Source organism: Scyliorhinus canicula, chromosome 27, assembly GCF_902713615.1.
Source record: "Scyliorhinus canicula chromosome 27, sScyCan1.1, whole genome shotgun sequence".
NCBI lineage: Eukaryota > Metazoa > Chordata > Chondrichthyes > Carcharhiniformes > Scyliorhinidae > Scyliorhinus > Scyliorhinus canicula.
Genome location: NC_052172.1, coordinates 6,842,645 through 6,870,309, shown reverse-complemented (window position 1 = coordinate 6,870,309; position 27,665 = coordinate 6,842,645). Strand labels below are relative to the sequence as shown.

General features: G+C 48.2%; 1 protein-coding gene across 2 annotated transcripts in view; it reads left to right on the top strand.

Annotated features, from left to right (window-relative positions):
• The window catches only part of LOC119957845 (complement C1s subcomponent-like), a 52,559-nt gene extending 27,442 nt beyond the window's left edge, over positions 1–25,117 (top strand). For both annotated transcript variants that reach the window (XM_038785995.1, XM_038785996.1), the window contains exons 5-11: positions 928–1,124; positions 2,124–2,271; positions 2,916–3,028; positions 5,621–5,708; positions 14,881–15,000; positions 22,372–22,449; positions 24,198–25,117. In XM_038785995.1, the coding sequence (XP_038641923.1) occupies positions 928–1,124; positions 2,124–2,271; positions 2,916–3,028; positions 5,621–5,708; positions 14,881–15,000; positions 22,372–22,449; positions 24,198–24,985 (1,532 nt within the window). In that variant the 3' untranslated portion in view covers positions 24,986–25,117. The remainder of the gene's footprint in view (positions 1–927; positions 1,125–2,123; positions 2,272–2,915; positions 3,029–5,620; positions 5,709–14,880; positions 15,001–22,371; positions 22,450–24,197) is intronic.
• Positions 25,118–27,665: the final 2,548 nt, after the last annotated feature.

Genomic DNA, 27,665 nt, shown 5'->3' with positions numbered 1-27,665 from the left:
GAGCCTCGGTAGGGTGCTCTTTCAGTGGGTCGGTGAGGACCTGATGGGCTGAATGGCCTCCTTCTGCACTGTGGTGATTCTATGATTCTATTTTATGATTCATCCACCGCACTCTGGGGTGGTGAATTCCACAGTTTTGCGACCCTCTGGGAGAATACGTCCACATCTTGCTTTTAAATCTGCTACCTCTTATCCTAAAACTACTCTCGTTCTAGATTGCCGCACAATCATAGAATCATATCATAGAATTTACAGTGCAGAAGGAGGTTATTCGGCCCATCAAGTTTGCCCTACTTAAACTCACGCCTCCACCCTACAAGAGGCAAGATCTGCTCTGTTTACCATAGCCATACCTTACATCATCTCATACACCTCAAATTGATCTCCTCTCATTCTTCTAACCTCGACAGAGCATAAGCCTAAACTGCTCAATCTCTCTTCATACGACAAACCGTGTGTGGTAAATATATCAATTCCAGACAGTAAACAGGGTGTACAATGGTAACCAGCTTCAATACAGCAATAAGAGGACATTGATTCAGGGCAGCACGGTAGCACAGTGGTTGGAACAGTTGCTTCACAGCTCCAGGGTCCCAGGTTCGATTCCCGGCTTGGGTCACTGTCTGTGCGGAGTCTGCACGTTCTCCCCGTGTCTGCGTGGGTTTCCTCCGGGTGCTCCGGTTTCCTCCCACAGTCCAAAGATGTGCGCGTTAGGTGGATTGGCCATGATAAATTGCCCTGTAGTGTACAAAAAGGTTAAGTGGGGTTACTGGGTTACGGAAAAAGGGTGGAAGTGTGGTCTTGGGTAGGGTGCTCTTTCCAAGGACCGGTGCAGACACGACGGGCCGAATGGCCTCCTTGAGCACTGTAAATTGTTTGATCAGAGCTGTCAGTCTGAGACCCAGTCTGTATTTTTTTCACCCCTAGTGAATTGCAGCGGCGAAGTGTCCACCAGCTTCAAGGGCATGATCACCAGCCCCAACTATCCTGAACCTTATGCGGAGAACTCTCAGTGTCAGTACAGAATCGAGATTGAGCAAGGCTTCGAGGTGATCCTGGGATTTGCAAAGGATTTTGAGGTGGAAGGGGACCCTTCAGTCGGTTGCAAAGCTGATGTCTTAAAGGTATGGCCCTCTTTAAAATGGTCCCTTTATCCCCACAGCAAGTCCCTTAAGACATAATAATAATAATCTTTATTACTGTCACAAGTAGGCTTACATTAACACTGCAATGAAGTTACTGTGAAAGGCTCCTAGTCTCCACATTCCGGCGCCTGTTCGGATACACCGAGGGAGAATTCAGAATGTCCAATTCACCAAACAGCATGTTTTTTGGGACTTGTGGGAGGAACCCGGAGGAAACCCACGCAGACACAGGGAGAATGTGCAGACTCCGCACAGACAGTGGCCCAAGCCGGGAATCGAACCTGGGACCCTGGCGCTGTGAAGCAACAGTACTAACCACTATATTGAGTCCCACTCCAGCCTGTTAAACACAGCAGGAATAGGCGATTCAGCCCTTCTCCAGCCCATTACACAGACTGCTAACCTCTTGTGGTCAATGCCACTGGAGAGAACTTGATCTTAAGCATTCCTTCAGTTACTCTCTCTCGCTCTCTCTATTTTTCTCTCTCTCTCTCTCACTCCCTCTCCCTCTCCCTCTCACTCTCTATTTCTCTCTCTCTCTCTCGCTCTCTCTCTCTCTCTCTATTTCTCTCTCTCCCTCACTCTCTCTCTCTCTCTATTTGTCTCGCTCCCTCTCCCTCCCCCCCCCCCTCCTCTGGCTCTCTCTCTCTCTTTCCCTCCTCACAGGTGAAATGAATATTAACTATCAATTTTCCAATGGTTCCTGGGTTCGGTAATCAGTTACATGGGAGTTTGGAACAGCTGGAATTAGTCCCCTTTAGAAATGAGAAAGCGAGGAGGGGTTTAGTTCGAGGCATTCATAGTTGTGAAAGGTTTAGACAAATAAATTATAGAAAAGCCCTTGCTGGACAAGATGCCAAAGCAGAGGGAGTGGGACAAACTGGATTGCTCTAGTACAAATGTGATGGGCTGAGTGGCCTCCTCCAGCATCGGACTTTTCCATGATTCTGTAACCAATGCGCATTTTCCTGATTCCAGGTCACATCTGGAGGAAGGATATATGGCCCGTTCTGTGGAGACAAAGCACCAGTTATAAAAGGACATTTGTCCAATGTGGTGGAAATAACTTTCAACACGGATGAACAGGGGGAGAGGAAGGGCTGGAAGATCACTTACAAATCAACTGGTAATACTCAGGATTTGCTGAAACCACCTTGCTTTCTACTTTTCCCAGTGGCTTACCTTCTCCAGGGTTTCCATAGGCTGCTAATACTCTAAATGTTGCTCATACTCTATATGCTGCAAATACTCTGTATGATGCTAATATTCTATATGCTGCTAGTACACAATATGTTGCTAATAATCTACATGCTCAGTACTGACTCTCTGACAGCGCAACACTCCCTCAACGCTGACCGTCTGGCAGACTCCCTCGCTAACGCTGGGAATGTCAGCCTGGATTATGAGCCCAACTCTCTGGTGTGGGACATGAACCCCCGACTTCATGATTCTTAAGTGAGAGTTTTACCCATTGAACCACAGCGGATACTTAACACCAACACAGAGAAAGTTGGTAAGCAGAGTTGAGCTGTGAAAACGTTTGCCAAAAGTGTTATTCATCTTAAATTATTGAGGGGAAGTGTAATAGAGTTCAACCTTTAATGGGGGAACTGTTTAAATATTTCAAGGGAAAAGACTATCGGGAGAGGGACCAGTGTCTGTCAGAGACATCCCGGACTGACCGGCCTCACCTGTACTGTATTGCTCTGTGTAAATGTTGTTTGTGGTCTATCGGAGATTAACAAGGTATTCTGTGTGTTTTGCCTGCAGCTAAACAATGTCCTACCGATATCTTGGAGCACAGCATTATTCAGCCAAAGAAAGTGGAATATGATTATAAAGATTCTGTGCGACTGCACTGTGAGAGTGGGTTTGAACTCTACGTAAGTTATCACCCATTAGATTGTGTGTTCCATTGAAGAAAGTCCGTGAACATTCGGTCCCATTTTGATTCTGGCCAAGTGGGTTGTAATTTTTAATGTCGGCGGTTGCTGCCCTGATTTAGAAGGTTGGGGGTTTGATTCCCACACCAGAGTGAAAGAATCGAGCTCAAAATGTTAGTTCAGGATTGAATAAAGAACTCTGCACTGTCGGAGGCTCAGTCTTTCATTAAACCGGGACCCTTTCAGGGAGCAGTAAGGCTGTCTCGACCACTATTTTGAAGAAAAGCAGGGGAGTTACCCCCAGTGTCTTGGCCAACATTTGTCCCTCAGTTAGCATCTTAAATAAAAAGTGGCCATTATTGTTTGCAGGAGTTTTCTCCATGTAATTTGCTTATCACCTTTCCTACATTGGAATAGTGCTGCCACTTTATTGGCGATAAACCATTTTTGATGTCCTCGGGTGTTGAAAGGCGCTATATAAAGAAAAATCTTTCTTTATTTCAGATCATGACCTAGCCTTGACCATAATTTCCCACTCAGAATGGTATCAGAGGACTGGAGAAATGCAAATGTTACACCATTGTTTATGAATAGGTGTAAGGGTAAACTCAACAACTGCAAACCAGTTCGTTTGACCTCAATGCTGGGGGAACTTCTAGAAATTATAATTAGAGGCAAAATTAATGTTCCCTTGGGAAAATGCGGGTTAATTTGTTTAGGACAAACTTGCTGGATTTTCTTTGAAGAGGTAACAGAGATGGTCGATGAGGGGGATGTTTTAAAAATAAATTTACCCAATTAATTTTCTCCAATTAAGGGGCAATTTGACATGGCCAATCCACCTAATCCTGTACATCTTTGGGTTGTGGGGGAAAAACCCACTCAAACACAGGGAGAATGTGCAAACTCCACACAGACAGTGACCCAAAGCCAGGATTGAACCTGGGACCTCAGCAACTTGAGGCAGCAGGGCTAACCCACTGCACTACCGTGCTGCCGATGAGGGTGATGTTGTTGATGTGGTATACCTCGACATCCAAAACACATTTCATTAAGTACCACACAACAGACTTGTGAGCAAATTTCAAGCTCACTGAATCAAAGGGATAGTAGTAACACAGTTACGATATTGGCCGAGTGACAGGAAAGATAGAGGTTAAAACTAGATTATTTTTTTTTCAGTTTGGAGGAAGGTCTGCAGCAGACTTCCCAAGGTTGGTGTGGATCTGGAGTCATGTGTAGGCCAGACCGAGTAAGGATGGCAGATTTCCTTCCTCAAAGCAGCAGGGTAGATTTCCTTCCTTGGGGCAGCAGGGTAGCATGGTGGTTAGCATAAATGCTTCACAGCTCCAGGGTCCCAGGTTCGATTCCCGGCTGGGTCACTGTCTGTGTGGAGTCTGCACGTCCTCCCCCTGTGTGCGTGGGTTTCCTCCGGGTGCTCCGGTTTCCTCCCACAGTCCAAAGATGTGCGGGTTAGGTGGATTGGCCATGCTAAATTGCCCGTAGTGTCCTAATAAAAGTAAGGTTAAGGAGGGGTTGTTGGGTTACGGGTATAGGGTGGATACGTGGGTTTGAGTAGGGTGATCATGGCTCGGCACAACATTGAGGGCCGAAGGGCCTGTTCTGTGCTGTACTGCTCTATGTAAAGGACATTAGTGTAAAGATGTACTGGATAATCACCACAATTAGTGAACCAGAATGGGTTTTTGTTAACGACAGTTGATAGTTTCATGGCCACCGTTTTTGAGACTAGGTTTATATTCCTGATTTAGTTTAATTTAATTTAAATTCCACCAGTTCCCATGTCACTCAATCACCCTGCTCTCTGTCTCCCCCCGTTGGTGATGTCACAGAACCACAGCTAATGGCTCACTGAGAACTCGCATCAGGGGCGGAATTGTCCGACCCCTGGGGGGTCGGAGAATCGCCCGGGGCCGATGTCAATCCCGTCCCCGCCGTGTCCCGAATTCTCCGCCCCCCGAGATTCGGCAGGGACGGGAATCGCGGCGCAACGGTCGGCGTGCCCCTCGCGACAATTCTCCGGCCCACGATGGGCTGAACTCCCGCCGCTGACAGGCCTTTCCTGCCGGCGTGGTTTAAACCACCTCTGGTACCGGCGGGATTGGCGGTGCGGGTGGGCTCCGTGGTCCTGGGGGGGGGGGAGGCGCGGGGCGATCTGACCCCAGGAGGTGCCCCCACGGTGGCCTGGCCCGCTATCGGGACCCACCGATCGGTGGGCGGGCCTGTGCCATGGGGGCACACTTTTTCTTACGCACCCGCCATTGCCTTCACCATGGCGGGGGCGGAAGAGACCCCTTCCCCTGCGCATGCACCGGTATGACGTCAGCAGCCACTGACGCTCAGGCGCAAGCGTGGACTCCGGCTGGCGGGGCTTCAAAGGCCGTTCACGCCGGCCGGCGGAGCGGGAACCACTCCGGCATGGGCCTAGCCCCTAAAGGTGCAGAGAATTCCGCACCCTTGGGGAGGCCCGACACCGAAGTGGTTCACTCCACTCCGTCCCGGGTAGGGGAGAATCCCGGCCCAGGTTTCTATGATCTGCTATAATATGGTTTCCTTAACTTAACCTTGCAGGATACACAAGAAAGTCAGTACATTGACTATGCCGTGGTGCATTGCCAGAAGGATGGGTCCTGGAACAGTATCCCGTACACCTGCGAGCGTAAGTATCCCGATAGGTGGGTGTACAATAGGTCTCTCTATTTGTCATTTCCCCTCAATCCTGGCTCCCCCAACGTTACCTATTGACTAAACTACTGTTCATGTAGGAACAGGAATCAGTCATCCACCTTCTCAAATTTATTGATAAAAGTGACTTACTGCAGATGACGGAATCTGAAACAAAAAGAGAAAACACTGGACAATTTCAACGGACAGCATCTGTGGAAATAGAAGGCATCTAACGTTTGAGTCTGGGTGACTCTTTTTCAAAGTTGACAGTCATCCAGACTCAAAAAGTTAACTCTCCACAGATATTGTCAGACCTGCTGAGATTGTCCAGTATTTTCTCTTTTTATCTGAAATATGTTCTTGCTTTCAATTGAGTTGTGGCCCACCTGGCCTAACATCACCTGATGGGGCACAGTGTTCAATATTTTGGTCTTGGATTTACACTTCTGCGATGTGTTTGTATTGAGGAGCATTTGTCATTTTGGGAAGAAACAAAGGTAGACTAGCTGTCTTTCCCGCTAACACTGGGATCAGACCAGCTCTCTGTTAACAGAGGGCGGGATCAGTACAGTCATGAGAAATGATCTTGAACCAAAGATGAAAATGTAGAATTTGCTTGGATGGAACTAAGAAATAGCAAGGGAAAAATCCTCCAAGAGAAAACTGAGGGGTGACCTGATCGAGGTGGACAAGATTATGAGGGGCATGGACAGGGTGGATAGGGAGCAACTGTTCCCCTTCGTTGAAGGATCAGTTACAAGGGGACACAAGTTCAAGGTGAGGGGCAGGAGGTTTTGGGGGGATTTTACCCAGAGAGTCTGTAACGCACTGCCTGGGAGGGTGGTAGAGGCGGGTTGTCTCACATCCTTTAAAAAGTACCTGGCTGAGCACTTGGCACGTCTTAACATTCGAGGCTATGGGTCAAATGCTGGCAAAGGGGATCAGGTAGGAAGTCAGGAGTTTTTCACGTGTCAGGGCAGACTTGATGGGCCAAAGGGTCTCCTGTGCTGCATTATTCTGTGATTGTGTGAACTAGCAACTGTAGGGCAGGGTATAAATTAAGAAATAACTTGTAATAATAACTTGTGCTTGTAATAAAAATAACACAATAAGAGTGAACAACTTGAACCTTCATGTAGAACATAGAACATAGAACAGTACAGCACAGAACAGGCCCTTCGGCCCTCAATGTTGTGCCGAGCCATGATCACCCTACTCAAACCCACGAATCCACCTTATATCCGTAACCCAACAACCCCCCCTTATCCTTACTTTTATTAGGACACTACGGGCAATTTAGCATGGCCAATCCACCTAACCCGCACATCTTTGGACTGTGGGAGGAAACCGGAGCACCCGGAGGAAACCCACGCACACAGGGGGAGGACGTGCAGACTCCACACAGACAGTGACCCAGCCTTGAATCGAACCTGGGACCCTGGAGCTGTGAAGCATTTATGCTAACCACCATGCTACCCTGCTGCCCTAAATGTACATTGGACAGTTCAAATAGGCAAATACAGGCAGGGCTGAGAAAGAGATTATACTGAGGGGTATGAGCAGCTATTGATTTAAATTAATAGGCAGAAAGGTTATAATCCGCGGTGCTATCTAAGGCATGAGCAAAATGACATAGGAAAACGAAGATCAGAGGTGAGTGCACGGTTCAAAGATTAACGGCAGTGAAATGGATTTTAATTCCTGGGACACTGGCACCAGTACTGGGGAAAGGGGAGCTGTGCCTTTGAGATGATGTACATCTGAACTGTGCTGTGACCACTGCGCTGCTGAATCCAGATCTGCAGACAGGACTTTATATTCGAGGAGACAAGGGCGCAATTGAACGGCCACACTGCTTCTGAAAAGCAGCTTGCTGTGGCACATGTCTGATAGAAGCCGAGACACCCCACTCCCATTGTGGGTGGGTTGACTTTTGTTAAATCTGTGTATTAGAGCGAGATAGCTAATCTCACTTTAATATGCAGTTTCCTGAGGCTTTGGGATCGATCCCCTTCCCCGCGGGCCAGCGCGCTCAGTGCTGGTCTCCACAAACGAGGGCCAGACGGTATGGATTGGAGGCACCCTGACAGTGCCACCTTGGTGCCGATTTTACAATGGGGTTTGTAGGGCCTCATTGGGGGTTGGGAGTGGGGGAAGCATGCCTTTGCCCCTGTTAATGTCAGTAACTGACCAGTCGATGGCCACTTAAGGACCTTCTCGCACCGAGCCTGAATCCCTGTGAATGTATTAGAGGTGAATGAGCGACTGGGGGAGGAACAGAAACATTGAAATACCTAAATCTTGGGTGAGAAGGATGTGGATGGGGGGATGGCAGACATCGGCACCTGAGGGTTTGGAGACCTCAGGACCTCTTTCTCCCCACCACCCTCACCAATCTCTCAGGATCCCAATTGTCGCCTCCCCCCACTCCCCCACCAACATCCTCTCCAGGTGTCCCCTACCCTCCCAGGATCCCTACCACTCACTTGGCCTCTACGCTCTGACACTGAGACCCATGCATGTCACCTCTTGCGGCCACTGAAACTCCAGAGGGTCTGCTGCAGGTCAATCTGATTGGCCAGCAGCTCTCCAAGGTGGGATGTCTGCCCTTGTGAAGATGGACCACCTGTCTCCTGCCAGTCAATGCTCATTATAACGGACCTGTCAGCAGGATATGTTCCCTGTGTTATGGGAGAGGAGTTTTCAGAACCCCAAAATGTATCATGGAGTTCAGCCAACCCCCACCTATAATGGGTTATTGCTTTTGAAGCAAAAGGCTTGTTCCCCAGGTGTATTACAATTATGGACACGTGGTGTTTAAAACAAAACAATGTTTATTCCATGAACTCAAATTAACCTTTAAATAAACATTGGATCTCTTAACACCTCTTACTTCAAAGATAACCCTGAAAATAATACAACACTACCCAATCCTGCAAACTGTTCCTTTACACATCCAAAAGAATTAACAAATCCTTCAAACAGAAGCACATTAGATTTATATTCAATACTGAGACCTTTTTACAATTCCGACTTCACCAAAGGATTAAGAGATAGTCCTTCATGGCAGGGATCACCAGCAATGCAGCTCACAGCCACACCCAAGCTTTCTTCAAAACTGAAACTAAAAAACTCCCAAAAAGCAGAAGTGAGCTCAGCTCCCCCCCCCCCCCACCCCGTGACATCACTTCAGTAATATGATCAGCTTCATTTGTTAAAGGTACATTTCTTAAACATCCAATTCAAAAAGGCACTCTCACATGACACCTCCCCCAAGAAAAAAAAAACCCCATCAACTTCAAGATAGTTTCATTTTTCACTTTTGCACCATCCATTAAGAAATGCACACAGTAAATATACGTTTTCATTTAAAAAAAAACAACACATGCAAACAGGCATAATAATAAAGTCCATCTTTCCTGTTCTTCTTCCTCCAACCAAAATCCTCCCATTCATCACATTCGTGACAAAGCATTGGCTATCACATTTTCCCTAACTGCCACATGTACTATTTTAAAATGAAATGGCTGTAACAATAAACAGCCTTGCATTGTTATTCCGGAATCGCTCCAAAAATGTCAAAGGATAATGATCAGTAAATGTAATGGTGTCAGATGGATTGCTGGTCACATAAATGTCAAAATGTTGCAAAGCCAGCACCAAACTCAAAGTCTCCTTCTCAATCGTCAAATACTTTTTCTGGTGAGAATTCAATTTCTTTGAAAAATAACCAACAGGCCGCACTAGCCCTTCGTCGTCGTCTTGTCGAAACACTGCACCTACGCCCACATAACTCACACCAACAGCCACTTTGAATGGTTTGGAATAATTTGGGATGACTAACACAGGAGCAGAGGTTAGCATAACCTTCAGGCCGTCAAATGCCTGTTGATACTCCGCTGTCCACTGGAATTTGTTACGCTTCTTGTGCAAGTCCGTCAGTGGAGCGACCACACTGCTAAAATTTGGTACAAATTTCTGGTAAAATCCACTCATACCAAGAAACCGCATTATTTCCTGTCGTGTCGAGGGTATCGGAAACTCCCCAATAACTTTCGTTTTAACATCCCATCGGACCATTCGACCCTGTCCGATTGTATGGCCAGGGAAAGTGACTTGGACTGTTCCAAATTCACGTTTGGCTAGGTTTATCACCAAACCCGCCTCCTGAAGTCGATCGAATAACTCCCTCAGATGTTTCAAATGTTCTTTCTATGTCTGGCTGAAAATTACCAGATCATAGATTATCATAGAATTTACAGTGCAGAAGGAGGCCATTCGGCCCATCGAGTCTGCACCGGCTCTTGGAAAGAGCACCCTACCGAAGGTCAACACCTCCACCCTATCCCCATAACCCAGTAACCCCACCCAACACTAAGGGCAATTTTGGACACTAAGGGCAATTTATCATGGCCAATCCACCTAACCTGCACATCTTTGTGACTGTGGGAGGAAACCGGAGCACCCGGAGGAAACCCACGCACACACAGGGAGGATGTGCAGACTCCGCACAGACAGTGACCCAAGCCGGAATCAAACCTGGGACCCTGGAGCTGTGAAGCGATTGTGCTATCCACAATGCTACCGTGCTACCAAATTTGGTAATCCTGAAACAACTGTATTAGTTAACCATTGAAATGTTGCTGGGGCGTTTTTCATGCCAAATGGCATAACTTTGAACTGGTATATACCATCTGGAGTCACAAAAGCTAAAATTTCCTTTCAGATAAAGGTACTTGCCAGTAAACTTTCAGTAAATCCAATTTGGTAATAAAAGCGGATTGTCCCACTTTCTCAATGCAATCCTCCAAACGTGGGATAGGATAAGAGTCCGTTCTTGTAGCTGCATTCACCTTTCGATAGTCCACACAAAACCATTGGGTACCATCTGGTTTTGGTACCATCACTATGGGTGAGCTCCATTGGCTGCAACTCACTTTAATTATGCCATTTCTAAGCATACTCTCATTCTCTTTGTTAACCTGTGCCAATTTTAAAAGGTTAAGTCTATATGGATGTTGCTTGATCGGGACCGCATTTTCCACATCTACATCATGTATAGCCATTTTAGTACATCCCAATTTATCTCTACAAACTTGCCCATGTGATATCAATAACTCTTTCAGGTCAGTTTGTTTTTCCTCTGGAAGGTAACTTAACAATTCATCCCAATTTTTAAGAACATTCTCATTTTCCAATTTAATTTGAGGTATATCAAACTCATTGTCATCTGGATTTGGTTCGTCACTTTGAGTTAGAATCATTAAAATCTCCTTTTTCTCGCCTTCCCTTTCAAAGTACCTTTTAAGCATATTCACATGACACACTCAGTGAGTCTTCCTTCTATCTGGTGTTTTTACCACATAATTCACCTCACTTAATTTCCAATTCAATCTGATACGATCCACAAAACCTAGCTTTTAAGGGCTCCCCTACTACTGGTAACAACACTAAAACTTTATCTCCACTTGCAAATCTCCACTATCCCTCACCGGCTGAAACTGATGTCGGAAACCAATCTTTAATTAATGAACTAATTCATAATCATCTCCCATTTCTGCTGCTAATCTCGCAGTTTTAACCCTCTGCTCGTCCACATGTGTTCTTATTACATCAGGAATTGAATTAAACTCCTCCAAAAATTTAATTTGTCTGAGAGAAATATTACACGTTTGGTCTATTTTCAAAGCCCTTATCCACCTATCAAAATTATCCTGTTTGAGCCTTTCAAACTCCATGTATGTTTGACCAAATTCTTTCCTTAAATTTCTAAATCTTTGTCTGTAAGCTTCAGGCACTAGCTCATATGCACTTAAGATAGATTTCTTCACCTCCTCATACGTTCCAGATACCTCCTCCGGTAGTGATGCAAACACTACACAAGTTCTACCTACCAGCTTTGTTTGAATTAGTAACACCCACATGTCCTGTGGCCATTTCATTTGTTTAGCTACCTTCTCAAATGAAATGAAAAAGGCTTCCACTTCCTTCTCGTCAAACCTTGGCAATGCTTGCACATATTTAAATAGATCCCCGCCACACCTTTGACTTTGATGCTCTTTCTCACTATCCTTATCACTGTCATCCAACTGTACGTTTCCCTTTACATCTGCCAATTTTAACTGACTGTCTTGTTTCATGGCCATTTTCTGAAGTTCAAACTCTCTCTCTTTATCTTTTTCCCGGATCTGTATCTCCCTTTCTCTTTCTTTTTGTTCTGCTTGGGCTATTCTTTCTTTTCTCCTTTCTTCTCTCGCCTTTTCCTTTTCCTCTCTCTCTCTTTCTTTTTCCTCTCTCTCTCTCTTTTGTATTCAAGCTGCTTTAATTCTTTCTCATGTTCCATTTGTTTAATTTGCAACTGAATTTTTGCCATTTCCAATGAGTCAAACTGTATCTCAGGCAACTTTAAATGCTTAACCACCACCATAATTACCTCACCTTTTTGTATTTTGTCAGGTAATGTTAACTGCAATGTTTTTGCCAAATCTAACAGTCTGCTTTTAGTTTCCGTCCATAAGGTACTGCGTGTGACAGTCTCCACCCCCCAAAACTTTTGAGCCTCTGAAAGAGCCATTGTCCACAACACACTTAAACTAAAATACCACACCGGAAAAGCAACAATCCTTCACTGTCTTTAAGTTCACAAAAGCTAATCCAATAGATAGACTTTTAGCCCCCTGGAGCCCCAAATTGTTATGGGAGAGGTGTTTTCAGAACCCCAAAATGTACCATGGAGTTCAACCAACCCCCACCTTTAATGGGTTTTTGCTTTTGAAGCACATGGCTTGTTCCCCAGGTGTGGTATTACAATTATGGACACGTGGTTTTTAAAACAAAACAATGTTTATTCCATGAACACAAATTAACCTTTTAAATAAACATTGAATCTCTTATCACCCCTCACTTCAAAGATAACCCCGGAAATAATACAACACTACCCAATCCTGCAAACTGTTCCTTTACACATCCAAAAGACTTAACAAATCCTTCAAACAGAAGCACATTAGATTTATATTCAATACTGAGACCGTTTTACAATTCCGATTTCACCAAAGGATTAAGAGATAGTCCTTCGTGGCAGAGATCACCAGCAATGCAGCTCACAGCCCTACCCCAATCTTTCTTCAAAACTGAAACTAAAAAACTCCCAAAAAGCAGAAGTGAGCTCAGCTCCCCCCCCCCCCCCCCCCCCCCCGTGACATCACTTCAGTAATATGATCAACTTCATTTCTTAAAGGTACATGTCTTAAACATCCAATTCTTAAAGGCACTCTCACATGATACCTGGCGACTCTCTGGAGGGGCTGACCCTCTGCCGTGTGAAAAATTCAGGCCCATATTTATTGAAAGATACACTTGCACTGGATCCTGGGATCAGAGGATTTCCCTGTGGCGAAAGGCTGAGTTAACTGGGCCGATGTTGTGTGGGAGAATGAGAGCTGATCTCTGTGAAACATACAAGATTCTAACTGGATTTGACATGGATGACATGGCTGGAACAAGGGATAGATTCTCAGCAGAAGGAACCGATCATTTCAGGTCGAGGTGAGGACACACTTCCTCACTCAAAATGGCCGGGATTCTCCGCCGGCGGGATGCTCCATTTTCCCAGCGCCCGGGGGTTTCCCGACTGCGTAGGACTCCCCCATAATGGGAAACTCCTTTGACCGGTCGGCGTAACGGAGAATCCCGCTGGCGGGTCGGGGCAGGAATGTGACGCAGCGGGGCGGAGAATCCAGCCCAAAGTCTTTAGGGTTCCCTAGAGGGTTAAGTAACAAAGAAAAGTACAGCACAGGAACAGGTCTTTCAGCCCTCCAGGCCTGCGCCGACAATGCTGCCCATCTAACCTAAAACCCTCCACACTTCCGGGGTCAGTATCCCTCTACTTCCATCCTATTCTGTATTTGTCAAGATGCCCCTTAAACGTCACTATCGTACGTGCTTCCATCACCTCCTCCGGCAGCGAGTTCCAGGCACTCACTACCCTCTGTGTAAAAAAACTTCTCTGGCACATCTACACTTTGCCCCTTGCGCCTTAAACCTTTGTCCCCTCGTAATTAACTCTTACACCTTGGGAAAAGGTTCTGACTATCCACTCTGTCCATGCCCTTCATAATCTTGTAGACTTCTATCAGGTCGCCCCTCAACCTCCGTCGGTCCACAGAGAACAAACCGAGTTATCCAAGCATAGCTAATGCCCTCACTGCCAGGCAATATCCTGGTAAACCTCTTCTGTGCCCGCTCCAAAGCCTCCACATCATTCTGGTAGTGTGGCGATCAAAATTGAACGCTATACTCCAAGTGTGGCCTAACAATGGCTCTAAACAGCTGCAACATGACTTGCCAATTCTTATACTCAATGCCCCGGCCGTTGAAGACAAGCATGCCGTCTGCCTTCTTGACTACCTTCTCCATCTGCGTTGCCCCTTTCAGTGACCTATGGACCTGCACACCCAGATCCCTCTGTCAATACTCTTCAGGGTTCTGCCATTTTGGATGTTTTATGATTGCACAAATTTCAGGATGGGATAGACAGATTTTTGGTGTTTCGGGGTATCAAGGGCGATCTCTAGACCTCCCTTGCCCCATCGCCCTGTCCCATCTCCCAGGAACCGAAACTCCTGGGGAGTTGAATCTCAGTATCAACCGTGACCATATCACACAACACAGCAGGCTCACGGGGCCAGATAGCCTGATACACTTTGTTCTTCCAGAACCACCCAGTCAGAAACTATTTTTGACCTGGTCATTTGTAACACGGCAGAATTAATTCATGCAGCAGGATTTTCCATCCCACCGCTCCCGTTTTCCGGTGCGGCACTCCCCGCCGGCAACGGGATCCTCCCAGCCGTTTAATGGGGTTTCCCATTGTGGGCACACCCGCGCTGTCTGGAAATCCGCAGGCGTGAGTGCACTGCCGGCAAATCGGAGCATCCCGTCGACGGAGCATCCAGCCCATGATCTTATGGTGAAGGATCTTCTGGGAATTGCGATTTGAACGCGATGGAATTTTGCAGGCGCGAAACCTGGAATTTATTAATCGTAGAAAAGATCAATAAATATATAAAATAAATATTTGTGCAAATGATTACTGGAATAATGAATTTTGAAGGTGCATCTGATACCTGACTGAGCTTTATTAAAGTACAATCTCCCTTTCTCAGCTGTGGACTGTGGACATCCAGCAAAATTGAAGAATGGATACAGTAATTTCACATCCACCATTTACAAATCCCAGAACAAGTACAGCTGTGAAGAGCCATACTATAAACTTAAAGGAAATGGTGAGTCCATCGTGTCCGCGCCGTGGCCATCCCCCAATCCCACTTTCCAGCTCTTGGTCTATGACCCTGTAGATTTTGACGCTTCCAGTTCTAATCTGAATATTCAATCCTATGAGGGTTTTAAACAAGGCCAAGAGGATCCGTAGAGTATAGAAAATGTGACATTTATTTCAACTGTGTATATCGAGGTTATCCCCCACCGGACTCTTTGGTTTGTTCCAGACTGGCCAACCTATACACGTGGTTAACAGTCCTGTAGTGAGCAGGGGAGATCATACTACTCAGGCCATAGGGGGAAAGCAATCATTGCCTCCCCAGGTTATTACAAGGGTGTTTGGCTCTATCACACTCAGAAGCAGTTTCAGATCACCACCACACTCTGGGTGAATAGAGGTCCCCTTAAGTCCCCACCAAACATCCACCTTCAAATCCCTGCCCCTGGGTTATGGACTCCTCAACCAAAGGGATAAAGGGACTCCCTACCAACTCTATCTAGAGCATGATTTTCAAACTTTTTTGCCCGGGACTCATTTTTACAAACCGGGAGTCCTTTGGGACCCACCCCAGCCGACATTCGCGACCAGGCCGGCCGACCTTCGCAGTGCCCATGCTGGCCGTCCTTCATGACCCACGCCGGCCGACATTCACGACCCACGCCAGCCGACCTTCGCGGCCCACGCTGGCCGACCTTCATGACCCACGCCGGCCGACCTTCACGACCCACGCCGGCTGACCTTCGCGGCCCACGCCGGCCAACTTTTGCGACTTACCATTTTCTCTGACCTTGAGTGCAAGAAGTGAGCCTGGCCTTACATTCTATAGTCTAGAACAGCGAAGAATGATAAATTACCTAATTGAAACAGACATTAATCTCTCAGGACTCTCCAGTGCAGAGGCGGAATGTAAGTTTCCCTCAGGTAGTTGGTTGCAGCCTGGGGATATAGTCTGCAGGTTACAATGCCACGATTTTAGGCATAGATGAGGAGGCATTACTTAACTCAAAGTGTCGCGAATCTTTTAAAAAAAATAAATTTAGAATAGCCAATTCATTTTTTCCAATTAAGGGACAATTTAGCGTGGCCAATCCACTTACCCTGCACATCTTTGGGTTGTAGGGGCGAAACCCATGCAGACACGGGGAGAATGTGCAAACTCCACATTAACAGTGACCCAGAGCCGGGATCGAACCTGGGACCTCAGCGCCATGATGCAGCAGTGCTAACCCACTGCGCCAACGTGCTACCCTGTGAATTTTTTTAATCTCTAAAATTCACTATCAAAGAGTGTTCTACAGGCTCAGCCATTGAGCATATTTAAGACAGATGCAGGAAGACTGAATTAAATTGGAAAAAAAAAAATCTTCTCCTGGGTCAGCGTGTCGACGTCAGGAAGAGGCGAGCTGCTCCTGGACTCCACCTGGGCTCCGGGCATGCACACTGATGAGCGGGCATGCAAGCGCAGTGCGCCCGCATTTTTAAAGCTGGTCGCAGCCGTCATTTTTAAAAGCCAGTTGCTGCGGCCGTTGCGCCTGAATTCCTGCGATCGGGAACGCCGCGATGGATGGCTCCGTGACCCTCCCGACACCCAGCCGCGTCCCAACCATGGGTTGCGACCCCCACTTTGAAAATGCCTGATCTGAACCCTTCATAATTCCGTACACGTCAATTAGGTCTCGCCTCTGTCCCCTCTGTCCCAAACAAAACAACTTCAGCATATCCAACCTTTCCTCAGAAATAAAATGCTCCACTCCAGCCAACGTGCTCCTAAATCTCCGCTGCACGCTGCGTACTTCAACACACAGTGACCAGAACTGCACATGTTCTTCCAGTTGTGGCTTGACATATGTTCAAAGCATAAATTTCTCAGCTCTTATATTCTGCACCTCAGTTAATGAAAACAAGTTGTATTCTTTCTTAACTAATGTCTAACCACCTTCCAGGTCCCCCTCACGTCCTCTGCACCATTTTCCTTTACAACCAAACATACATTCCCTTTTGAATTTTGCTGTAGTTTTTAGCAGCAGTGATAATGTATACCTGGATGTTTCCCGCCTTCCTTTACCCATCCCTCCCTATCTGACTGAAGTGAGGAAATCGAGAATCAAGTGGGCGATATGACAAGTCCTCCTGGCCATTTTACATTTATGGCTTTTATTTCTTCCTCACCCTTCAGGATATTTCCCAAAAAACTTTCCTTTTAAACTTCAGTTGCTGTTATCATGGAGGGAAAAGCATACAGCAAGACCCCATTAACACTGAAGGCTTGTGGTGACCCAAGTCAAATGGTTTGTGGGTTATTACTGTCAAGGGTTGGAATCTCAGAAACAGGAGTAGTGACAAAGAAACTTGGAAACATAGAAAATAGGTGCAGGAGTAGGCCATTCGGCCCTTCGAGCCAGCATCACCATTCAATATGATCATGCAAATTCAGTATCCCATTCACGCTTTTTCTCCATACCCCTTGATCCCTTTAGCTGCAAGGGCCCCGTCCAGCTCCCTCTTGAATATATCCAACGAACGCCCAAACAGCTTTCTGCGGTGGACAATTCCACCAGTTCACAACACTGGTGTTGGGGGGAGGGGGGGGGGGGGGGGGGGGGGAGAGCTGAGTCCATAAAAATTAGCCATGATCTCGTTGAATGGCAGAGCAGGCTTGAGAGGGGCCAGATGGCTACTCCTACTCCTAGTTCTCATGTTCTTATGTTCTCCGAGAGATGTTCTTCCTCATCTCAGTCCTGAATAGCTGACCCCACATTCCTAGGCTGTGACACATAGTTCTGGACGTCTCCAACATCAGGAACGTTCTTCCCGCATCGAGCCTTTCCAGCCCCATCAGGATTTTATATGTTGCTATGGGATGCCCTCTCATTCCTCTAAAATCCAGCGAGTACAAGCCCAGTCGATCCAATCTTTTTTCATATGTCAGTCCTGCCATCCCGGGAATTAGTCAGGTGAATCTTCGCTGGACACCCTCAATAACAAGAATGCCCATCCTCAAGCCCGGAGACCAAAACTGCACACAATATTGGAATTGTTTATTTATTGTTGGTGAATTGAAGGATTTACTTTACCTCGTGTATTCAGAAACTTTTTGCAAATGTGGTTCAAGGATGCCTCTTGGTAAACTGCACACTGCAGCAGACGTTTACGGTGTCTCTTTTGTTTTTAGAAAGCTACTGGAGCAAGCAGAGTTTGCCTAAATAATGTCCCAGAGCAAACAGTCTATAAATCAATGGTGGGCAACCAAAGGCCTCGGGGGCAACATGTGGCCCGTCAGGAATCTGAATGGGGCCCACAGGAGATTTTCTTGACTGTTGCCACGTTCCACTGGTGTCTATCCTGCCGGTATGACTGGGCAGCATGGTAGCACAGTGGTTAGCACAGTTGCTTCACAGCTCCAGGGTCCTAGGTTCGATTCCCGGCTTGGGTCACTGTCTGTGGGAAGTCTTCACATTCTCCCCGTGTCTGCGTGGGTTTCCTCTGGGTCTCCGGTTTCCTCCCACAGTCCAAAGATATGCAGGACAGGTGGATTGGCCACGCTAAATTGACCCGTAGTCTCCAAAAGGGTTGGGCTGGGTTACGGGGGGTAGGGTGGAGGTGTGGGCTTGGGTAGGGTTCTCTTTCTTAGGGCCGCTGCAGACTTGATGGGCTGAATGGTCTCCTTCTGCACTGTAAATTCTCTGATTCTATGACTGAATAAATTTGCATGTAAATGAATGAAGCGAGGTGCGTGCTGATTGCTCACAGCATTAGCTGGGAGTGCCGTGCGCTCCCTCTGCTTCCAATCAAGAGTAAATATTTGTTTTGTTTTAACCACTTTTTAAAAATAAATTACCCAATTTTTTATTCCAATTAAGGGGCAATTTAGCGTCGCCAATCCATCTACCCTGCACATCTTTGGCTTGTTGGGGTGAGGCCCACACAGGCACAGGGAGAATGTGCAAACTCCACACAGACAGTAACCCAGAGCTGGGATCAAAACCGGTCGCTGTGATACACCAGTGCAAACCGCTGACCACCTTACCACACTTATTTTAAAATCACTTGACGATGATGACAGACTTTTTCTGCAACATAAAATATTCGCCATGTATTAAATGTATTCATCCATATTCAAGGGTCATAGTTAATAATCATGGCAGCACCGTGGTGAGCACACTGCTGCCTCACAGTGCCAGGGACCCGGGTTAGCACTGCTGCCTCACAGAGCCAGGGACCCGGGTTAACACTGCTGTCTCACAGTGCCAGGGACCCGGGTTAACACTGCTGTCTCACAGTGCCAGGGACCCAGGTTCACACTGCTGTCTCACAGTGCCAGGGACCCGGGTTAACACTGCTGTCTCACTGTGCCAGGGACCCGGGTTCACACTGCTGTCTCACAGAGCCAGGGACCCGGGTTAACACTGCTGCCTCACAGTGCCCGGGACCCGGGTTAGCACTGCTGTCTCACAGAGCCAGGGACCCGGGTTAGCACTGCTGTCTCACAGTGCCAGGGACCCAGGTTCACACTGCTGTCTCACAGAGCCAGGGACGCGGGTTAACACTGCTGTCTCACAGAGCCAGGGACCCGGGTTCACACTGCTGTCTCACAGAGCCAGGGACCCGGGTTCACACTGCTGTCTCACAGTGCCAGGGACCCGGGTTAACACTGCTGTCTCACAGTGCCAGGGACCTGGGTTAACACTGCTGTCTCACAGTGCCAGGGACCCGGGTTAACACTGCTGCCTCACAGAGCCAGGGACCCGGGTTAACACTGCTGTCTCACAGTGACAGGGACCCGGGTTAGCACTGCTGTCTCACAGTGCCAGGGACCCGGGTTAGCACTGCTGCCTCACAGTGCTAGGGACCTGGGTTAACACGGCTGCCTCACAGTGCCAGTGACCCGGGTTAACACTGCTGCCTCACAGTACTAGGGACCCGGGTTAACACTGCTGCCTCACAGTGCCAGTGACCCCGGTTAACACTGCTGTCTCAGAGTGCCAGGGACCCGGGTTAACACTGCTGCCTCACAGTCCCAGGGATTCGGGTTAACACTGCTGCCTCACAGTGCCAGGGACCCAGGTTAGCACTGCTGTCTCACAGTGCCAGGTACCCGGGTTAGCACTGCTGCCTCACAGCGCCAGGGACCCGGGTTAGCACTGCTGTCTCACAATGCCAGGGACCGACTTAACACTGCTGTCTCACAGTGCTAGGGACCCGGGTTAGCACTGCTCTCTCACAGTGCCAGGGACCCGGGTTAGCACTGCTGTCTCACAATGCCAGGGACCGACTTAACACTGCTGTCTCACAGTGCTAGGGACCCGGGTTAGCACTGCTGTCTCACAGTACCAGTGACCCGGGTTAACACTGCTGTCTCACAGTGCTAGGGACCGGGGTTAGCACTGCTGTCTCACAGTACCAGTGACCCGGGTTAACACTGCTGTCTCACAGCGCCAGGGACCCGGGTTAACACTGCTGTCTCACAGTGCTATGGTCCCGGGTTAGCACTGCTGTCTCACAGTACCAGTGACACGGGTTAACACTGCTGTCTCACAGCGCCAGGGACCCAGGTTAACACTGCGGTCTCACTGTGCCAGTGACCTGGTTAGCACTGCTGTCTCACAGTGCCAGGGACCCGGGTTAACACTGCTGCCTCACAGTGCCAGGGACTCGGGTTACCACTGCTGTCTCACAGTGCCAGGGACCTGGGTTAACACTGCTTTCTCACAGTGCCAGGGACCCGGGTTAACACTGCTGTCTCATTGTGCCAGGGATCTGGGTTAACACTGCTGTCTCACAGCATCAGGGACCTGGGTTAACACTGCTGTCTCACAGTGTCAGAGACCCGGGTTAGCACTGCTGTCTCACAGTGCCAGGGACACGGATTAGCACTGCTGTCTGATAGTGCCAGAAACCGGGGTTCGATTCCGGCCTTGAGTGACACTCTGTGCGGAATCTGCACGTTCTCCCCGTGTCTGCATGGGTTTCCTCCAGAATATCCCGTTTCCTCCCACAGTTCAAAGGTGTGCAGGTTAGTTGGATTAGCCATGATAAATTCCCCCTTCGAGTTCATTGATGTACAGGTTAGGTTACGGGAATAAGGTATGGTAGACGGGGGATGTGGACGTGGGTCCAGCGCTCTTTCAGTGATCGGCGCAGACTTGATGTGGTTCTATGCCCAATTTCAACCTTGCAACCTATTGAGATGAAGGAGGGCCACTTATGTGGCCCACTCACCAGCCAAGTTGCCCATCACTGCAATGAGACTCTCTGAACTACAGCAAACCGATTGTAATGTTCTTGTCGGATGATCTGATTTATATTACAAGAACACTTTCAACTGAAGCTATAAACAAATAATTAACATTAACTGTGGGTCAAATAGAAACAAACAACAGATGATTAATAGTATGATTATGCACAAGCATCCTCTCTCCCGGCTCCCTAGTCAGTCTGAGGTCACCAGACTCTAACATTTACTCATATACTAATGAGACTCCTAGTGGTCAGTCAGTGAATTACAACGCAACCATGATATCACTGCACAGTATATGACTGGAACTGCAGCAATGTCTCCCAAGAGGATCAGGGGCATGTGGACAACATCATTGCAGTGGGTGGAGGATTGTTAAAAAATATAAATTGTTATGGGCCAGGGTTTAGAGAACACCAAAGTATATCATGGAGTTCACCTGGTGAACAACTGTTTAGAGATTTTGGCGAGGACGAGCATAAGGGCCTACTTTTCAGGTGTTATTCAACAGAGGCCTTAAACACTTTCAAACAAAACAAAGTTTATTCTACGAATTCAGTTAACATTTTATAAACGCACACAATAAGCATTTTTATCAATTACAAACTTAAATACCCAACACAGTACTCTATATTTAACTCTTAATAACTTCCTTTTACTGTTCCACTCAAGTAACAACATCCAAACCAGACAAAAACGTTTTACCCAAAACAGTAGGTTTGAATTCTTTGGAGAAAAAACTTATCAGTTTTAAAATATCAAGTGACCTGGACACCTTTTAACATGCAGACAGAGAGAGAGACACTAAGATCCTTGTCGTCTGAATACAGCAACCAAAAGTCTGAACCGTAGGTAAACTCAGAGCCACACAACAGCTTCCAGCTCAAAAACAAAACTAACAACCCAGTGCCACAGCCCAGCTCCACCCACACAATGACATCACTGCTGCCATGTGATGAGAGAACACATTTCTTAAAGGGACATTCCCATGACCAAAATGATGTGCAGGTAAATCAAGTTCAGCCACGAATGACAAGGGTAAGTGACTCAATCAGCTGCATTATGGCTGGGATAAAGGTGTGGCTGTACATGTCTCTCTCCATCTGATATCTCTCTCCCTTTATGTATTTTCCCCACCAGCTATTTTTAACTGCTCGCATAATGCTGAATGGGTGGATGTCGCGAGTGGACAGGAGACCCTTCCAAAGTGCAAACCAGGTAAATATTTACAGGAATGTAATGAGCAGAAAAGTAGCACAAAATCATTGGCTGACTCACAGGAGGCCATTCCCTCCATTGCCCCTCTGCTGGCTTTTTGGCCGAATTAACCAATAAATATCGTTCTCCTCTCTTCTTTCCCCATAGCCCTGTAAGTTATTGCTCCTATTCAATATTTCTCCAATTTCCTTCTGAGCACCAGTATTGACCTGAATCTGCTTTGCTCCCACTGCTATTTCTAGCTTCACCTTCTGGAAGTGCAGTGCACAGAATGGCAGAATTAACCAGCAACTTTAAAACAGATTATCAGTCACTGTCCTGGTCACCAATTATCTGACATGAAGTAATGTCACCATAGTCCCAGGTGGCCAGAGGCTGCTTTACCCTTTCATAGAATTTAGTGCAGAAGGAGACCATTCGGCCCATCGAGTCTGCACCGACTCTTGGAAAGAGCACCCTACCCAAGGTCAACACCTCCAACCTTTCCCCATCACCCAGCAACCCCACCCAACACTAAGGGCAATTTTGGACACTAAGGGCAATTTATCATGGCCAATCCACCTAACCTGCACATCTTTGGACTGTGGGAGGAAACCGGAGCACCCGGAGGAAACCCACGCACACACGGGGAGGATGTGCAGACTCCGCACAGACAGTGACCCAAGCCAGAATCGAACCTGGGTCCCAGGAGCTGTGAAGCAATTGTGCTATCCACAATGCTACCGTGCTGCCCAGGCCTTGAAATAAAATGAATTGAATATTGCTTATTGTCACAAGTAGGCTTCAAATGAAGTTACTGTGGAAAATCTAGTCTCCACATACCGGCGCCTGTTCGGGGAGGCTGGTACGGGAATTGAATCGTGCTGCTGACCTGCCTTGGTCTGCTTTCAAAGCCAGCGATTGGGCCCTGTGCTAAACAGCCCCTGCTAAACAACCCCTTGCTCTGCATTGCAAACCAGCTGTCTAGCCAAGTGAGCTAAACTGTGCCCACATAATAATTTCACATGCAGGTGCCCAAAATGAGCAATAATATTAATGTTCTTTGGTTCCATATCAACACAATGGGCGGCATGTTGGTGGTGGCACAGTGTTAGCGCTGTTACCTCACAGCACCAGGTCCTGGGTTTGATTCCCGGCTTGAGTCACTGTCTGTGCGGAGTCTGTACGTTCTCCCCGTGTCTGGCGTAGGTTTCTTCCACGTGCTCCGGTTTCCTCCTACAAATCCCAAAAGACATGCTTGTTAGGTGAATTGGACATTCTGAATTCTCCCTCTGTGTACCGAACAGGCACCAGAGTGTGGCGACCAGGGGCTTTTCACAGTAACTTCATTGCAGTGTTAATGTAAGCCTACTTGTGACAATAATAATCAATGCCCTCTGAGCAGGATGTGTAGTGGGGTTGTTGGCAAGGTGGCTGGTTTAGTCTTGTTGGCTGGACAGCTGGTTTGTGATGCAGAGTGAGGCCAACAGTGTGGGTTCAATTCCCCATATGGCCTGAGGTTATTCACGCAGGCCCTTCCCTCTCGACTTTGTCCCTCGCTTGAGGTGTGGTGACCCTCAGGTTAAATCACCACCAGTCTGCTCTCCCCCCTCAAAGGGGAAAGCAGACTATGGTCATCTGGGACCATGGTGACTTTTGCTTATCTGTTGGAGTGACACCATCCCATTGTGTGCAGTCTCTCAAATCCTGGTGTTTGGGCAGTGATCCAAGAGCTTTTCAATTCCTTTGATTCTATCATCTCTCCCCAGTCTGCGGGAACTGTCTCCTCTCCTCCGATGCCGGACGCATCTTTGGTGGCAAGAGGGCAAAACTAGGTGAATTCCCCTGGCAGGTACGTCTGCTCGCCAGCGGCAATCAGATGGGTGGAGGAGCCCTGATCTCCGACAGGTGGGTGTTGACAGCCGCTCATGTTTTTGATAAAAAGGACCAGGTGGAAATTTACGGTGGATTTATTAATCTAAGAGACAGATCACCAAAGAACATGTTCCCCGTGGAACAGGTCTTCATCCACCCCAAATTCAAGCAGGTCAAGCACGGGCAACCCAACTTCAATCACGACATTGCATTGATCAAGCTCCAGGAAGAGGTGAAACTGGGACCCAATCTGTCCCCCCTTTGCCTGCCTGAACGAGGAGATGTGTCTCTGCCAGATTTCGGTACATTGGGTTACATTTCAGGCTGGGGTACGACAGAAAATAGGAGCCTTGCGATCTTTCTGCAGTTTGCCGAGGTTCCCGTCGTCAGCATGGATGAGTGTGAGAATTCCGACTTCCAGGGAAAGAAGCCCATTTTCACCCCAAACATGATCTGCGCTGGACGACAGGGCGTGGATTCCTGCCGTGGGGACAGTGGGGGCCCATACGTCTTCCGGGACCGTCGCGACCGCAGTCGTCACATTGTCAGGGGCATTGTATCGTTTGGTCCGCCGCAGTGTGGCCATTATGGGGTGTACACCCATGTAGGGAACTATCTGGACTGGATTGAGAACACCATGAAGGAACACGAGAATGAGGAGGGTGAGGAGGTGCTCGCATAAGCATATTCACACATTGTGGTATCAATCACAATAACATGTCATTGTGAACTTATCTCTGTTTTCCTTCACTGCGCTATTTCCCTCATTCTCTCCCCTTTCTCACTCTGTTCCCCCCCCCCCCCCCACTTCCTCTCATCAAGACGTTTTTATTTCTTTCCCTCACTATCCCATGTGTGCACTTAATGGAAATGAGCAGTCTCCTCGTCTAAAATAATAACAACACGTTCCTCTGTGTGAGTGTTTTTATTTATTAAAGGATCAAATGAAGAAAGAGGTTGAACGGGTAACAAAATGAGGCTCAAAGAGAGAGAGAGAGAGGGAGGCACACACAGTGAGAGAGAAAGAGAGAGACACGGAGAAAGAGAGAGAGAGACACAGAGGCAAGCAGAAAGAGGGAGTGCGTCAGATGTATACATGAGAGAGCCATAAAGAGAGAGAGGTGCGGAAAGACACAGAGAGAGATTTAGACACAGTGAGAAAGGAGCAGCAAGAGATACATTAGAGACAGAGAGGCAGACAGAGATTAGAGAGACAGAGAGGGACACACACAAGCATGCAGAGAAAGTTAGACACACATGACAACAGAGGCACAGAGAGAAAAAGATTCACAACAATACAGACAGAGGGTGGAATATAAATGTAAAAATTGGAAGGGGCGGCACGGTGGCACAGTGGTTAGCACTGCTGCCTTACAATACCAAGGACCTGGGTTCAATTCCAGCCTCAGGTGACTGTGTGTTTTCACGTTCTCCCCGTGTCTGTGTGGGTTTCCTCCGGGTGCTCAGGTTTCCTGCAACAGTCCAAAGATGTGTCGGTTAGGTTAATGGGTTCTGGGGTAGGGCAGGGAAGTGAGTTTGGGTGAAAGGCTCTTTCAGTGGGTCGGTGCAGACTCAATGGGCCAAATGGCCTCCTCCTGTACTGTTGGGATTCTATGATTCTAAAAAAAGGAACATTTGTGGTTGGTTTTGTGGGGAGTTTCCAGTTAATTCTGCCAACGAGTTCCCCACCGCTATCAAGTTGCATTTCAGGTGCGATTCTGCAGCCATGTTGCACTTAAGCGAGAGTGCAATCGGGCCATTAAATCGCAGAGACCAAAAATGAGACCCACGCCCGGCGCCAATGCATTTGCGATGTAACCGGTCCGCTCCTGTTGGTGAAATCAGGATTCTGCCGGAGCGCGGTGAGAAACCAATAATCACCACTTAGCCCAATCTCCATCTAATAAACGGGAGCGACCCCTATCTAACCGCCTTCCGTGATCTAACCGCCTCCCCAGCAAGTCGTCACATGGGTGCCAGTTAGTACTCCTTTTTTTAAACGGAAGCTGGCTATAGGGCTGCAGCTGGGATCCGAGGAGGTGGGTAGCCATCTTCACCCACAGGCACAGGGCCCGGGGGGACTGGAGCTGGTGTCCCGGTGATCGGAGAGAGGGGAGCTCCCATGGTGGGGGGTGGGATGTGTGGATGGGGGTTAGGGTGTTGTGTAGGGGGGGGGGGTGGCTGTCCATGACCAGGACTGGAGGGTGGGTGTGGTTGTGTTTTGGGTGGGGGGAGGGGTTGGGGGTGTTATGCAGGGGGGGTGGCCACCCATGGCCGGGAGGGGGGGGAGCGGAGGGGGGAGATGAGTGCCTCAGTGTCTGTGGGTCCGCCATGTCAACCCCAGGACCGTGTGGTCCCATTCCGGGTGCAGCCCACCTGCCCCACCGATAGCCCCCGTTGACCGGGGAGGCCTCAGGCCGGGCGGCTGAAGTCGATTGTTATTTGGGAATTGGACATCAGAGTGAAGGGAGCACTTAGCACAACCCAAGTGGATTCCCATGGGTAAGTGTGCCATGTAACAGTGGGGGCTCTTGCCAAGCAACCCATTCAGACTGTGAGGCCTGGGCACTGTGGCAGGCAACACCCTGGGTGCAGGGGCCAACATCCAATCACCCAGAGGCAGGGCCCTGGCACCGGGGACATTTCCGTGACCAGAGGGAGGGTGTGTGCACCAGGGAGGGAACCAGTGCCCGCACCAGGTAACGTTACATGTGGGTGTCTGGGGTAAAGGGTCAGGGGTCCGGTGAGCAGCGGCCCCTGCTGTGCCCGGGGGTGCGTGGGCAGGGCATGTCAGATGGCAGGGAGTTGGGGGGAGGGAGCAATGGAGGAATGGATGGTCCCAAGGTGGAAAACGCTGTTGGTTGTCAGTCTCTCACACTCTCCCATCCCTTACAGATATTACCTTGAATGAATGATATCTTGGTACCCGAGGCAGCTTCCCTCGTCGGTCTGCTGGCAGTACAGGAGGCCAGACACCGGAGAAGGTAGTCACAGCAGTGCTGACAGAGGCTCGAGGCGGAGGCCCATGTACAGGACCCCTCCCCACTCCCTGAGGACCTGACCATCCATCAGGCCAGTGAGGGACCCAGAGGGGGAAGCCGGCAATGATCCAACGTGTACAGGCATCAAAGAACAAAGAAAGGTCCTACAACACCAGGATAAAGAAACAGGAACAGGAACAGGCCCTCCAGCCCTGCAAGCCTGCGCCAACCATGCTGCCCGTCTAACCTAAAACCTACTACACTTCTGGGGTCCGCATCCCTCTATTCCCATCCATTTGTCAATACACCCCTTAAATCTCACTATCATACCTGCTGGTCTTTCGAACAGGTGATGGACAGCATGTGCCACAGGAAGCTCCA